Here is a 15213-nt window from a genome sequence, read left to right on the forward strand (position 1 = left end):
CTGCACAACTTTGAATATATTTTTTAAAATAAATTGCAGCTTTACGTCACAAGAGAACTGTGATCATGAGCGATGCCAGTGTGGCCGATCTGTAGATTAGTTTTGCCCACATGCACCGAAATCTCGGCACAACTGCCTGTGTAAAATACTTTACTGTTGTTCTAAAAGGGAATATAAGATCTCTCAAAGACCATACAAAGCTCCTCCTGGAAAAGGTTCTTTTGCTCCAGAAACTTGCACACCATAAATCTTTCTCGGTCAAAGTGCGCCATTTTTTAACCATGCGAAGTTGAAGTTGCTTCCACACCTCTCCTCCACCTTCCTTCCTCTAGCATTCCTCCTCTTACTTCTCGACTAATACATGTGTGACCCTGGGTGCATCCTTAGGATAGGATTGCACACAGCTTGCAGAGAGTAGAGCCAACTCATTTGCATCCCATGATGAGAGCGGTGACATTGTGGATGATGTAATTGGGCACAGGCATTCCCAGGATTTTCAGTACTTCATTTAAATTATCTAGCAAAAAGAAGAAAGAACTGTTCGGTTGTAGAACATAAAACTTCGATTGTGTGTTGAAGGGGCACTGAAATGAAAAAAAAAGAAAGAAAAAGAACTTGCTCTTGAATGAAAGTGTGTTTCGATTATAGTACAATTCAAACAAAATTAGTTCACACAACGCTACCGTTTAGGAAAAACGCAATGAAAACAGCTGTCGTTGGCGGCATCTTATGATGATCCAATGAGACAGCAGGAGAAGTGCGCGCATGCCTAATGTGTGTGCGCATGGATTTGGAACGGGTCCGATAGTACTGTTGCGTATGTGCGGTATGATGCACACTGCTGCGTCTTTTCATACTGAATCACTGAATACTTGCTAGTATTCAAACTAGCCATGATTCACTCACGGCTAGTTGAATACTGATTCAACTAGCCAAACTGTTGTGGGCTACTGAATTGTAGCCCTCAACAGTTCTCGCAAATGTTCCACTGACAACATTTATCTTCCCGTCCTTCGGACAGCGAAGCCAGTCCGCTTTGCATTGCACAGTATATTTTTCACCGGGACTGCTGCATGGCATGGCATGCGCAGCACGGACTAAAAATACTGATGCACGAGCTGAAACGACGTTCTCTGCCTAGCGTCGAAGCAAGGAAGAGTCCGGTATAATTTTGATTGTAGCTTCGTAACGTAATCAAAGTTTGGAATTATGATAAGTACGAAATTAACATAGCGTGTAACGTAATTTGAAGTGAACTTGTTTTTGCATTTTAGTTCCCCTTTAAGTAACATCTCTTTTGTCCAACAAAAATGAGAAAAAAAAATCATTCCATAGTCCCTTTAATGTTACGTCTCGGCATCACTTCTGGACGAAGGTGCAGGAAGTGTGCCCTGAAGTGTCAGTATTTCGTGGCTCCTTCACTTCGTGGCACTGAGCACATGCGACAGGCACTTTCGGTATTCGTGCACCCTCCTTCCAATCTGGACCCCAGGTACTAGAGGCACATTCCTCTCTGTATGTTCAGAGCTCAATCCGCCAGGATACCTCCGTGTGCTGTGGAGGCCAAGTGTCCCATTTGCGCACTGCAGCTTTCAGATCTGCCGTACATAATCACAGCTCGTCATGGCCTGCCTGTGTTCCTCCTTGTGCAGGTGAGAATGCCCAGAAGGAGCTGGACAATCCGTTCACATCACGTTCACGTTTGGCAAAGGCACTGAAGGATGAGACGCAGTTCCCCACAAAGTGGTTTGCAAGGCCTAGAATTGCGAGGTCCACATGAGGATTGCTGCTTTCGTACTTGTATGCTTGCACCTGCACAGAGAGTCACTGTCAATGAGACCCATTCCACAAGAGAACACTGTAGTATTTGCCACACAAAAAAACTATGCATGTTCCTACGTTTTGCCAATGGGAAGTCAAAGCATGGGAAGCAAATTGGAAGTCTAACAGGCATATTCAGAGATGTTACACTGTGGTCAAATGATAGTGGTCACAGAAATACAGCAATGTGAGCTTGTGCTGCACACCCAACACAGTCAAGACAAGAAGCTGCCCCTTGCAGCTCTTGGAGCAGGACAAATCCAGTTTTGTAGCAGCTTTTACAGCCCATGAATCAGTGTACAGACTCCTAATTTCATTGCATACGGTGTTAACACTGCACTATGTCACAAAGTTGTTGCTGTCATAAGATTACGTAAACCACTGGCCTCGCGTGCCATCACGCAACTAAATAGGAAACGTTTCAAACGCACTCCTCACAATTTATTTCGAGGAAGGACAGAGCACTAAACTTTACATGAAAGGTCAGAACATACAACTAGCAGGATGCACTATTTATAGTTTCTCAGAGCTTCAAGGCTCGAAAGAGTTGGAGCGCGACGAACACATTCAAGTGCCGTTGCATCTCAAATACGATGACAACGAAGGCTGGATTATGTGTGTGAAATTACGTACACACTCGTGACTTGCTCGTTCTTAAGCGTGTATCGTTTTGCAGGTTTCGACTATGTGTAGAGCCTGAAGTTTTCGGGAAATATTTTTTTCTAAATTCGGGGGGTTAAAATCGGGTAAATAAACATGTGCACTAAATCCATGCGAATTTGGGTGTAAAAACTTCCATTACGCTAAAATTGGGGAGAAATCGGGCTCAGTTATTCAAACTAACTGTAGCGGTTTGGTACAAACGGTGATGTAACTGCATTTTCCCGCCAAACAAGTAAGTTGGTTCATTCCTACATACATCCCAGAGAGGGCAATTTGCCTGGTCAAAATCGGGTTCCACCCTAAAGAGGCAACCTTCAATTCGGGGTGCAAATTCGGGGAAGAATCGGGTAAAACTCTAAAACTTCAGGCTCTAACTATGTGTCACTAGCTTTTTTTAGCACTCACACAGCTTTTCCTTCACATTCACTGCAGTCACTTTTGGAGCCAACATGGTGCAATAAGTCAGAAAAACGCTAGTTATTAGCAGCATGTAGCAGGATCTGCTTTTTTGGCGGAGCAGTTCCATCACTGACAATGTAGACTTGTTAGGTGATGTATTGAAGGAACATCCAACTGATATAACGGGGGTGTATCAGTCTCTAAACATTCCAGTACCTGCGAAACATGTTTTCATGGATAGAGCCCGAAGTTTTTGGGAAATATGTTTTTCTAAATTCGGGGAGTAAAAATCGGGTAAATAAACGTGTGCTCTAAATTCATACAAATTCGGGTTGGAAAACTTCCAGTACACTGAATTCGAGGAGAAAACGGGCTCAGTTACTCAAACTAACTGAACTGGTTCGGTACAAATGGTGATGTAACTGCGTTTGCTGCCAAACAAGTTCATGTGCATTCCTACTGACGTCTCAGTGAGAGCAATTTGCCGGGTAAAAATCGGGTTTCACCTTAAAGAGGCAACCTTCAATTCAGGGAAGAATCGGGTTAAACCCTAGAACTTCAGGCTCTAATTATGGATGTTGCAAAGTGTGCAACCAGTACACACCAGACAACAAAATGATGAGGATCGAAACTTCTGATATGCAGAAGCTAAGGGTGGATAAGGTTCTGATTATTATGGTGACATCCGGGTATAAGTCGTGACAGCACACAAATAAAGAATGCCCCTGCATCACTACGAGAAAACGTACGAGCCTAAGAAGCAAGATTTCGCCATCACCTTGTGTAGCTTGAGTGCTTCAGTGATATCTGTTATCATGTGGTTGTTATCGGACGCCACAAACACAGCTCTGGCCTTGAGGGCTCTGACGACTCGTCTGATCTGCTTCAATACGGTATCCTTCGATGGGAAGCAGACTTCGGCGTTGATGGATCCTTTTTCACCATGGTAGCCAGCACACTGTGGAGCAGAAAACAGCAGTGGGCTACCCTCTACGTGTTCACATGCCCTAGACTGCAAGTAAAAGAGAAGTGTAGGAGATAAGCAAATATATACTGGAAGGAAATTGCATGTGTATCAGTCAGCAGTGACAACAATACCCTGATGAAGCTCACTCATGAGCACGCTCACAAGCACTGGGGCGGACCACAATTGAATCTCTGTATGCAATAAGGGGATAAGTCAACTTATATGTAGGGAGTGACCTTTTCGGGTTAAATGCCTTTCTCAGATTCAGGGGGTAAAAATCGGGCTCTATTTTTAAATCTGTAATTCGGGGAGAAATCTGGTGATAATTGTGCCTTTGGGTGTTATCGGGTGTTTTTGTTTCTCCTCTTGTCTAGTAAGTCCTTTCCTAATCTCTCTTTCGTTCAGATTGGGATAGGAGAAGGGAATAACCTTCACGGCCGTCTGGGATACCGAAAACATGATTCGTTACAGCGTACTTTCAGGACAATGAGCCTCTAAAATAGCAGTGCCAAAAGTGGTGGTGCCGTATTGTGGTACAAGGGGTTGAAGCCTGCGTAGTATATCACATTATTTAAACGAGCGCAAGCACCAGCACAGCGTATCGTGACGAGCTTCGCAAGAAAGTCAATGTACATCCTTAGGAAAACGTGCCTACTTTATCTTTTTACTGCTTATCTTGGTGCTTTTTCAGTCTGAATGCCTAAAAATTCTGGCCCTAGTGATGTCATGGGGGCACCTCATGACTATTTTCCGAGGGAGGAGTGTCCCCTAGCTGTCCGTAATGACACCCGCAGGTAGTATGTAATGGCAACATACCCAATCTACTCCATTCCTCAAGTGGATCCCCACAAAGGGGCCCTTAGGTAGGACAGTCCTGATGAAATGTTTTGCCCTGTTCAAAACCATGTCGCTCCACATGAGATGCGAATGAAGGGCCAGATTTTCCTCTTGCACTGGAAATGATGCTGGCGCTCCCATGAAGGCAAGCACAGGGTACTCGCTTGCAGGGTACCTATGGAGATGATTTACAAACGCAGTATCAGCAACTTTTTGAATGGGTTGATACACCACATGCAACCCATTATATGTATGCATCCGTCTCGTACGTTGTAATCCATGGATTCGACACACGAAGTTCCACATTTGAACACGTTTATTAACTGGGTTAACAAACTGGGAACAAGTTTAGTAACTATTACGGGTTTTTAAAACTTTCATTTTGTTTTTCAAGCCACCGTCGACGGTGGCGCTGAACCGTCGAGAAGCAAGAAGAAGCGAGAGACGTCGACAGACAGACGGCAGTGTCGACTGTCAGACGGATATTTTATCTGCGCATGCTTGCCCGAAGTATGGTGAGCACTATGCAAGTACACCCGAAGGTCACCATATCGAAGGCCGTTCTCTGGTGGCCGGATCGCTCTTCACAACCGGCTATGTCGCCATGGAAACGGAAAGGTATGCACTTCCCTTTTACACTCCGAAATGTCACTCCCACAATAGGCGAGGGGGTGATGAGTGGCGAGTCACCATCGGAGTGCAAGAACTTCAAAAACACGAAATCTCAGAAGCATAGCATTTTGATGTGCATGCTTCATACAGATAAATCAATATGTACAGCGTTTGAAAGTTTGGATGGTTTCACGACCCCTTTAAATAAGCTGGAACATGTTTGGTTGTTTACTCTAAAAAGAGAGCTGACGCAGGCAATGTAAAGATAAGAACACGGAAACTAAAGTTTATTGCAATAAAAAATAGTTTGTAATGTTTTCACCTTTTTGTCAGTCGTGTTGACCATACTCACTCGGCGTCGACATTCTCCGATTGCAATGTAACTTACAAGCCTTACAAAAGACATGACTGGACTGACCAGTATGTTTACTTCTGTACACAGCCTTAAAGGGTCAGCTTGGAGCTGTCAATTGATTTTGAGATTATGGTGGTATTTGACTTTAAGTCGCAGGTCCATGCTTTACGCAAAATTACATCCAGCTGAGTGTCATAGATAAACAGCATGCTCACATCCAATATCAGTTTCACGTTTATGTAAGCATGAGCTACCGCGCACCACAGAACTTCACGGGATGGGTGACTGAAATAAAGGTGACTGATGACCAAACGGTCATCAGTCACCTTTATCTCAGAGAGAGAGATATCATAAAATATAACCGGCAAGTTTTGTGTTGAACCCGTGCTCTGTATGTTTGGCAGAGCAAAGCAAGGAACTACCGGTAGTAACATCATGCTAAGTAACGGTTGCTGGGCAATTATTTTCAGCAAACAGTGTAAGCTGGGCAGTATCGCCTTACTTAGACCATCTTAGAAGACAGCTTGGTCGCCCTACCTAGCGTACCAATATTGGCATTTATCTTACCGTTTGTTCCATAATTGGGCCATGTCACCGTAATGAATGTCGTACTGCAATGGTCCATAGAACTCAGACGCATCGAAATCTATGTTGAATGTGTCCCAGAAGGGTCCGAACGGATTGCCCTCCTTGGCGTTGCATGATTCACTTTCACCTCTTTTCTGGTAACAAAACACTGAAACAAGTAGAAAGCACAAGATGGACTAAAAATTTGAGCTGCGGTGTGAAATGTTTAGTGAATGTAGCCCTGGCCTTGCCGTAATTCACAAATCTCCGTTACCTGTCCTCTTGCCTGGAGGCCAAATAGAAGGAGCCAACTCTTTCATAAATTTCTCCATGGTAATTACATCGTGATATGCTTGTAGTGGTTTTACTTTGAAGTAAGTGTCAAAGGGAACTTGTACCTGAAATTATTTAGACAATTTGTGAGGAAAAAAAATCACGCAAGTAAAAACATAAGAACAAGACCTGAAAAACGCGCAAAAGCAGAAGACAAGTGAGACATATAAAAAAAAACTGACATAGATCTGATTTGAACCGCTTGGCAGCTACAAGTATAATCACTTCAGACTCCCTGAGAACACTGACAAAAATGCAAATGATAAAAAAAAATTGCCTCAATCACACTTCATTGTCTTACTATCTAGAATGGTGCTACAGCCATTTACAATACAGGTTTGAGACTCAACGAAGGAACAAAATAATGGCATCTGTCCCGCTGAGCAGCAGTGTAGCGTTTATTTGTATATTTATCTTTGACAAGTGCCCACCAACGGCAAAAGTCTAAGCAGAGGTGCACTTCAACACTACTAACAAACAATGCTAAGAAACAGAAGTCGAATAGATGGTTATGGTACAGGCAAGACAGTCAAATAGATGTTTATGTTACACTGTAAATGCTACCTATATATGCTTGTCATACAAGAAATAAATGCAGAAAGATCTGCAAATATGTCGAGTTTAGCACTGTGTGAGGTGCAGCTTGTGCAAGGTCTGTCTCCAATGCAACAGAGTGGCTGCACACAAGTTAACAGATTATCTATGTGTACGTGCATAATTGAAGATTCCACTCTGGAATTCTCTTTGCACATTCCAATTATGTGCTTCTTGCAGCATGTTCGTCTTGCTGGTGCTGCTACACTCAATATGCATGCATAACGTTCATGAGTGACAAGTTGCCACTCGTCACAGATGGAAGCAGTGAGTATCTGTATTCAAGAATTTGCGAACCCTCATAAGGTGTACCGTAACATTGTTTGTGCATCATAAACTTATTAATCTGCAAAAAGGGGGTAGTTCGTATCACATGATGTACTTTGGAGTAGCCCGAGAACAAAGACGCAAGACACAAGCAGTGTTGCAGCGGTGTTGTGTGTGTCCTTGTTCTCGGGCTGCTTCAAAGTACATCATAAACTTGTCCCAAGCAGGGCAGTTACCACGTAGCACCTGCACACCTCTAAACACTGCACAGTACGTAGAATGCTCATTTCTGTTCAAAACACAAAATCTGTGTTTCATTTGATGTGACTGCAATACTGCGGATGTCATGTTTAGACCTTAGACATGCCAAATTCTCGGAGTTCTGCGCATACAGCGAGTTTCTACAGGTGATGTTTGGTGTTTGTATAAGAAAAGGCACTGTTCTCAAGGAGACCGATAATATCAGAGTGGCGTCACCATTCTGCGGGTCCTTGGTAATACGGAATATCATATCCGAGCTGCTCAACTTACTGATTTGGGTTCGCCTGTCCTGTATTCCACCCATGGAGGCAACACAAGTGTGCGGTTGATCCCACGAGCGAAGGCCAGGGCTCCAAGAAAGTGATCTGCTTGATTTCCGAACCTCCCTGAAAGGGAAGTGGCAATCCGCGTCACCGACGAAAGCAGATGTCACCTTACTGAACAAAGCGGAACCTCGTCTGAGAAAGCCCGAGCGTGTGCCCACACTCAGGCTCGCATTTGTGCCACTTTATCAGAAATCTCTCCTTTAGTGACCCGATGCAGAAATGTTATGTAACGCCAGGTAGAACGCAACATTTGAAGCAGCCCACGATTGAGCACTACAAGCCGCAAAATCACAAAGCGCCACGTACAAGTTTGCGATGAAAGATATGTTAGAGAAAGAGGTTAGAATTGCCACTCTTACCCATGCACGGACAGTACATAACGTATCCATTATGCGTGGCTCCTGTTAGCTGCCAATGCAATAAGCTTTCACATATCAAAACGAATAATGAATGAAACCGGAAAGCAACGAACAGCCTGGAAGCCGCCATATTCGACTTTGGCGCCACGCCAGCCACGCGGCCTGCCATGTCGTATGTGACAAATGCAAATCACACAGACAAGCAGCGTTGCCCGAAAAAATATTTTTTGAGGCGCTCTACGGGAAATTTATGTGGATTTCACCCCCGTTTACACTTTCCCAAATGCACTACCAAAGGCTCGGGGGCGTGGTGTTACGAAAAAAAAAAAAAATGTGTGTAGTGCAGTGAAAAATCCAGACCCCCCCACAAACACCCCCCAGATGTCTGGCAAAAACCCCAAATTTATTTCCTGTGTGCCAGTGTTAGAATGTAACTGCACCCCAATTTTTGCCCCCCCCCCCCCCCCCGAGCTTGCAGTTCTGGATATACTACTGGCAGGGGCATAGCCAGGGGGTGGTTTTGGGGGTTTAAACCCCCCAAACCGTCCCTTTTGTTGTGCATTTGGGAGAAGGAAACAAGGACAGAATACAACGCCCCCCCCCTCCAAACTATTTTCTGGCTACCACCTTGACAACTGGTGTAGTCACACACACACATCCCTTGGCCAGGCGACAAAAGAAAGGAGTGTGTGTGTGTGTGGGGGGGGGGAGGGGTTACAAATCGCCAGTGCAGCCACTTCTGTTAATAACAAAAACAAAGTCCTCCCCGTAGGGGGTGCACAGTGAACGAAAGGGGGGGTGTCACAAAACATTTGGGGGTGTTAGGGGGTCTGGATAAATCGTTTGAAACTTCGAACTCCCCTGGCTAGCGCCCCTTGGCGCTGGACTTCCAACGCTCTTGCATGCTTTACAGCAGCGCTTTAAAATAACATGCGCATGTCACAGGTCTCCTGCAAATAACCTGACATTAACCGTGTATCATGTGCTGTTGGCCATAGGCGGAGAGTTTTCAATCTGCGAGGTGGTGACGGGAGGGCACAGCGCAGCCCTTTTCCAGCACCAGAGGTTTCGGAGCGCCAGGTATAAGAGGTTTCAGCTATCGTCGTTCTATTGACTAGTGGGTCTATTGGGTGCACGCTTTGTCACCGTCCCTGAACGCTCTTTGCCCTCATCTGGAAAAAATGCTGGGAAAGCCTGTGCCTTTGGCTGTTGCCCAGGTGGATAGGAGAACTCTGATTGGTTTCCTCAAACGATCTCCCGCGATGATTGGACAACTCCTTTGACGTGACCAATGAGAGCCCATTCTTCATTGTCCGCTTTCTTGAGAAGGAGAGGGAAAGCATAAATTATGGTTTCTTTCACTCATAAATCACGAATGACGCAACGGATCAATCCTGTTGCTTTTGTGTTAATGTCAAGGTAACGAAATGTTTCATTACGTGAGGAGAAATTATTACATTTTAGTGCCGCTTTAACACCAGCAAAGCAGAGGATATGCGTTAAGATATGCATGTTCTCAACATAAATGAAGGAAAATGGAAATATACTTTGCAAGACGCTGGTGTCCGGCTCTAGACCTGCTATGAGTAGACCTATACACTGCATAGCTCCACCTTCCCCTTCCTTAAAAAGACAGATCCCCATTCCCACTGCACTGGGAAATACAAGGTAGTTTATAAAATTAAGACCTCATGTACGCTAACGACTGCACTGTATCGAGCATGCTAATACCACACGGCAGCATGCACAGCATTTATTTATACACCATGCCATATTCCCCCACATACATTTCGGTGATTGCCCATTTCTTTCTTCCTGCACCCATCTTCCCAGTATTTTGCACCTCAAAGAAAACCATCCTGACTACGGCACCGTCCTATTTTGGAATGCATTGTCACGATGATGCGCCACCGTGCTGACCAAAGTGGCACGTGATAGTGGGGAAGACAAGGACTTACTCCCACTTTCACACTGTGCTGTGCTTACCCACTTCAACAATTAAGGTCAACGGGAAGAAAAAAAAGAAAAAGCACTACAATAGCCTGCTCTGCACTTCACTTGGGCTGAGCGGTAACAACATTGCTGGCTCCGCATACCCATTCTTCTCTTCATTAACAGCCCCGTAAAGAGTGTCGTATATCGCGCACAGCACTTCGAGGACTCGTTTCCTGAGCTGCTGCCTGTGCACCGAGCTTATCAAGAGCATGGCCTGAGGAATAGTGAAGGAGTCGGGACTTTCCACAAAGTCCTGCAGTTTTGCACCCACGCTCCGCACCGCAATCGTATCGCAGCCAGGGAGCGTAGAAAGCGCACCGGGGTGGTTTTCCTGCAGTACCCTGTACAGAGTACTCATGCCCAGGTTGCTGATAAGAAAAGAGCTCTGTTCACTGACCAGAGTGTCCAAATGGGCATCCATCTGGGCCTGCAGCATTTCTAGCTTTGGCTCCGTGAACTCAAAGAGCGTGATAGTGGTATAGACGAGGTGGACGCAGTTTGCAAGGTACACGGCCATGTCCGCAGGCGAAAGCTTGCTGGCAGAAAGGTGGCACATCTGCAGGGCTGGGTCCACGGTCAGGTCCAGAACAGACGGAACATCATGGCGGCGGTCGTCTACCGAAACGAGACACGCATCCTGGCAGGAGAGAAGATCGCGGATCAGCGTCAACATGGACTGAAGGGCTTCGGGAGGACCCAAGTCACTTGGAGGAAGCTCGGCCTGCAAGAAGTTATACACGTAAAAAGTGAGGACAAGATACACTGGTTGGGAGTTCGTGGAATTAAGAGATAACGATGACTGATAAGAATGACAGTTTTTGTGATTAGTCTGTATTAAGATGCGGCCTCTCCCCTATACAGAGAGGGTCATATACACCTTTTTGTGGCAATCCAAATTGCCACAAAAAGGCGTACGCATCCTGTTTTCTACAAATCGGGAAAGCGAAAGATATATATCTGCGTGGCGGGTGGTTCGGTGCATCCTTAGTTGCGGAAGGACCGAAAGTCTTCATGGCACCGGAAGCTGTGGCGGGGGCTTGTTTATGTTTACCCGAGAATGTCATGTATAAGAACATACAGGAGATAGGTCAAAGGTACCGACATTAGAAAGCAAGCACACACCTTTTCTAGCATCTGGCTACAATGGCAAGTGAGACTGTTGTCGAACATCTTTTGTGACAACGTCATCATGTCATCGAGGCACAGCAGCAATGGACAGTCACTGGACAGCGTGCAGTAACCCTGTATGGTCTGCTTGTAGAACTGCAGGAGGCTCTTCAGCTTGTATAGCGTTACTGCTCCCGCTTCCGAGACGATGACTTGCTCAATTCGAACCTTCAGTGGACGGCACAAACCTTCCGTGATGTGGGAGAGCGCCATTCTAACAGCTTCTTCCAAATTTGCTTTGTCACACTTCTTGAGAAGGTTCTCTAGCATCTCCTTCTCGGAGGCAGTGCACTGGTGCACCCAGGCAAGCATGTCTCCCACATAACGTAAGGCGTCTCTCGAGTAGACCTCAATCGGACGGGGGTTCCCCCCTGGTCCACCTCGAGTCAAAGCGTCGATAAAATTTCGAACAACAGATGCTCGCCTCGCATTACTGCATTCGTCGAGCGAATACTTAAATAGTATGGGTCTATCTTCGAGACTTGCAAAGCCTTCGCACAGCCTGGGATTGCAATCGGACGCTTCGCCCGTCAACAGTCTGCACTCATTTTGTATCCACCTGTAAAGACGTTCATAAGCTGCTTCTTGGTGCAACGCCATCGTTTCCATAATTTCCAGACCTGCAGTTGCCTGGCTGCTGCGCAGAAGTACTTTGCAATCACTGTGGATCTTCTTTATCCGCGCTAGGACGAGGAAAAAATTATCGTCCAAACTGCCATCACGGCCACCTCGGAGTACCTTCAGCTCTTCGGGTTTCAGCTGAAACGTATCAAGAAATGCTTGAGAGACTTCATACCGTTGTTGTAACCGCTGACCTTCCGCCTTCAGTTTAGTTGTTTGACTGATTAAGTCGTTGGTTTGAGATTTCGTAGTGTTTAGCTTGTCCATCATGTCTTTGCAACAGGAGTTCATGGCGTTGATGTCATCGCATAAGCCATCGAGGGACTCCTTCACATCTCGAAAAGACTGTAAAAATTCTTCATTGATAGCTAGACTGCGTTTTTCTATGTCTCCCCTTAGGTTGCGTCGTGTACGTATATTATTTTCCAGAAAGAACTCGGAGAGCGAGCTCAATGCGTCCAACGTTGTCTCGTCGTTTTCCAGACGAACTTCTAGGAGTTTGTTTAGCTTTCGCGTTAACGGGTTATCTTGATGTAATTTTTCCATGTTCTCTGTTTCAGTTTCCTTGGCTAGAGCCATGCTATACCAGCGCAAGGGCCGCACAAGTGTAAAAACACTACGAAACACAACACGACGGCAGCTGCTGGTTATCAGGATTCGATTTGCTTTGGCTACGGCTTCCTCCATGGGCTACGGCTACGGCTATGGCGGCTATGCTGGTGCGCTTGTCGATGGAGCTGAGATCGCTGGGACTCACTGCAGTTCATAGCTGCAGCTACAGCATCACAACGGAACCTTGCGGACGAAAAGGATACACGCACACACAGGCAAAGGCTCATAACTAGCAAATAGCAAACCAGCATTCGCTGGTTCTCAACTCTTGTGTGTATGTGTGAGTTCTTTTCGTCCTCAGGCTCAAGGTTCTATCGTGACAATGTGACGCAGCCCCACCAGCATGCCGCCATTTTTCCTATTTTGTGAAATTAACTACAGTTCATCAAGTGTAAAATCTGATAAGGTGCATGAGTGTCATAACATTGCAGTCTTGGACATGCTTTTGGAACGGTTCAATTCTAACCAGCGGCGTAGCCAGAAAAATATCTCGGGAGGGGGACACTGCACGGGGGAGGAATATTTCCCCTCATTTCGCTTTCTCAATGTACAACCAAAGGTACCAGTTCGGTGTGTGTGTGTGCGTGCGTGGTTCGGGGGGTGGGGGAGGAGGTGCACACACGGAACAATCCCCTCCTGGCACGCCAGTGGTTCTAACATGCACACATTTTTATACGGGGGGGGGGGGGGATCTGCTATGATCGCTTACAAGCGCTGAAGCATTCAAATTACTCCAGATTAGTACTTTACACCAAATTCAGCAGATGAAACGTTTACGCAAACGGCTGTGCGCGGTTATACCCACAATACCCGCAATCGCAAAGCCACCTCGCCGACTTTTGGTGCACGACCCGATTCATTGCGAAATTGACCCAAAATACTTTCCAAGACGTCCTTCGTCTTCCCGCATATCCAGGCCTTCCATGGTGTGTGAGATGATGACAGCATTATCATTTTCTCGCACCGCGTTCTATGCTTATTATTTGAATATGTTTGCCGTATGGGGCTAATTTTGGCTATCTTTCGGCACACGACTGGTTACGTACGACGTTAGTAAGCTGGCAACCATGTCAGCAGTCGCCACAGCGGCAAGCACTCAAGAGACACAACATTACGGAAGAGACCACAAGCATCATCCAGGCAATTTATGGTGGCGCCACTGCAGCAGCAAAGTGGAAGGGACGATTGACGGGAACAGTTGAAATTAAGATGGGGCTAAGACAAGGCTGCCCGTTGTCCCCAGTGCTGTTCAACTTGTACATGGCGGAGCTGGAAGATAAACTTACAAAGTCAGACATGGGGGTCAAATTGAAATATTGGGAGGCTGAAACCCAAAGGGTAGTTAGAATTCCAGGCTTACTATACGCGGATGACTTAGTACTGATCGCCGAAAGCAAACGGGAATTGCAGGAAATGCTTAATCAGTGTAGAGAATGGGCAGAAGGGCAAGGTCTACATCTCAACACCACGAAATCTGCGGTTATGTGTTTAGCAGGACAAGAGAACAATCTGGAGCTCACAATCCAAGACTCGTGCATTTCATATCAGGAAACATACGTCTACCTTGGCGTGGAAATAGAACTCACACAAAATGGTCTCCAGGGCTATGAACAAAGATTGCGAGGAAAAGCTCAAAGAGCAGCTGCATATTTGAATAAGTTGGCCCAGTGGAGCTTCAGCTAATGCAGTGGTGGTCCGCGAGGTATGGAAAACCGTGGTATTTCCCACAATAACATATGCTAACTCATTCCTATGCATATCTTCAGGTACAAGGGGATTTCTAGAAAGAAAACAGAGAGAGATCGGCAGAATGGCTCTACGAAGCCACAGCTCAACGCCAAATGAGGCAGTAATAGGAGACCTCGGCCTCTCCTCTTTCGAGGCAAGACAGGCGGTTAGCAAAGCCACGTATGAGAACAGGTTGATTCACATGGAAGAGCAACGCTGGCCAAGGATAGTGTATAAAATGACTTTATTTATGGGTATAACGACCCGATGGAATCTCAGGACTCGAAGGGTCCAAGACAAATACAAAATTCCGGTGATGCTCCTGGACAGTACTTCGACAGGTCTATCGGACAGAGAAATCCGGGAACAGGTCATGGTAGCGGAAACCGAAGCGTGGAGGAGACGCATGGAAGCAAAACCAGCTTTGGAGATATACAGGACAGAAAACATAACAAACGTAATCGGCCTTTATGATAACACGCAGGAGAGCAGTCGTCTTTTTGAGGCAATGTGCGGAGTATTACGAACGAAGCTGTGGGGAAGTAAATTCGAGGACATTGATGCACATTGCGACCTATGTCATGACGACCAGGTAGAGACCACCGAGCACGTAATCTTAGACTGCACGGCACTTGGAGGCAAAAGGACATGCTCCATACAAGAGTCACTCGGTTCCTGCACCGCCGACGGACAAGACTTAACGCTGATGAAGACGAAGTGGAGACTAAA

General features: G+C 45.9%; 3 protein-coding genes across 3 annotated transcripts in view; 1 reads left to right on the forward strand and 2 right to left on the reverse strand.

Annotated features, from left to right (window-relative positions):
- Positions 1 to 1324: 1324 nt before the first annotated feature.
- LOC135368388 (GDP-fucose protein O-fucosyltransferase 1-like) lies at positions 1325 to 8576 on the reverse strand. Its single transcript, XM_064601604.1, has 7 exons — positions 8362 to 8576; positions 7947 to 8062; positions 6496 to 6619; positions 6222 to 6390; positions 4667 to 4862; positions 3662 to 3895; positions 1325 to 1812 (listed from the first exon to the last, which is right to left on the reverse strand). The coding sequence occupies exons 1-7, from the start codon at positions 8528 to 8530 to the stop codon at positions 1612 to 1614; spliced, it is 1209 nt and encodes a 402-aa protein (XP_064457674.1). The 5' UTR covers positions 8531 to 8576; the 3' UTR covers positions 1325 to 1611.
- LOC135368385 (nose resistant to fluoxetine protein 6-like) overlaps positions 7587 to 15213 on the forward strand; it is a 44750-nt gene continuing 37123 nt past the window's right edge. Inside the window, exon 1 of the mRNA XM_064601602.1 lies at positions 7587 to 7685. The gene's annotated coding sequence lies outside the window, so the exon portion shown is untranslated. The remainder of the gene's footprint in view (positions 7686 to 15213) is intronic.
- LOC135368384 (conserved oligomeric Golgi complex subunit 6-like) lies at positions 10068 to 12823 on the reverse strand. The gene is made up of 2 exons (XM_064601601.1): positions 11479 to 12823; positions 10068 to 11077 (listed from the first exon to the last, which is right to left on the reverse strand). Exons 1-2 carry the CDS (start codon positions 12721 to 12723, stop codon positions 10394 to 10396), a joined length of 1929 nt encoding a protein of 642 aa, XP_064457671.1. The 5' UTR covers positions 12724 to 12823; the 3' UTR covers positions 10068 to 10393.

Source organism: Ornithodoros turicata, chromosome 9 (genome assembly GCF_037126465.1).
Source record: "Ornithodoros turicata isolate Travis chromosome 9, ASM3712646v1, whole genome shotgun sequence".
NCBI lineage: Eukaryota > Metazoa > Arthropoda > Arachnida > Ixodida > Argasidae > Ornithodoros > Ornithodoros turicata.

What these genes read in the sequence shown, in the direction of transcription:
- LOC135368388 (XM_064601604.1), bottom strand. Translation starts at nt 8,530, where the DNA reads ATGGCAGGCCGCGTGGCTGGCGTGGCGCCAAAGTCGAATATGGCGGCT. An exon ending in GGACAGGCGAACCCAAATCA is followed by an intron (nt 6,620 to 7,946) that starts GTAAGTTGAGCA and finishes AAATAATTTCAG; the next exon opens with GTACAAGTTCCCTTTGACAC. An exon ending in GCCTCCAGGCAAGAGGACAG is followed by an intron (nt 6,391 to 6,495) that starts GTAACGGAGATT and finishes TACTTGTTTCAG; the next exon opens with TGTTTTGTTACCAGAAAAGA.
- LOC135368384 (XM_064601601.1), bottom strand. Translation starts at nt 12,723, where the DNA reads ATGGCTCTAGCCAAGGAAACTGAAACAGAGAACATGGAAAAATTACAT. An exon ending in GTAGCCAGATGCTAGAAAAG is followed by an intron (nt 11,078 to 11,478) that starts GTGTGTGCTTGC and finishes AACTTCTTGCAG; the next exon opens with GCCGAGCTTCCTCCAAGTGA.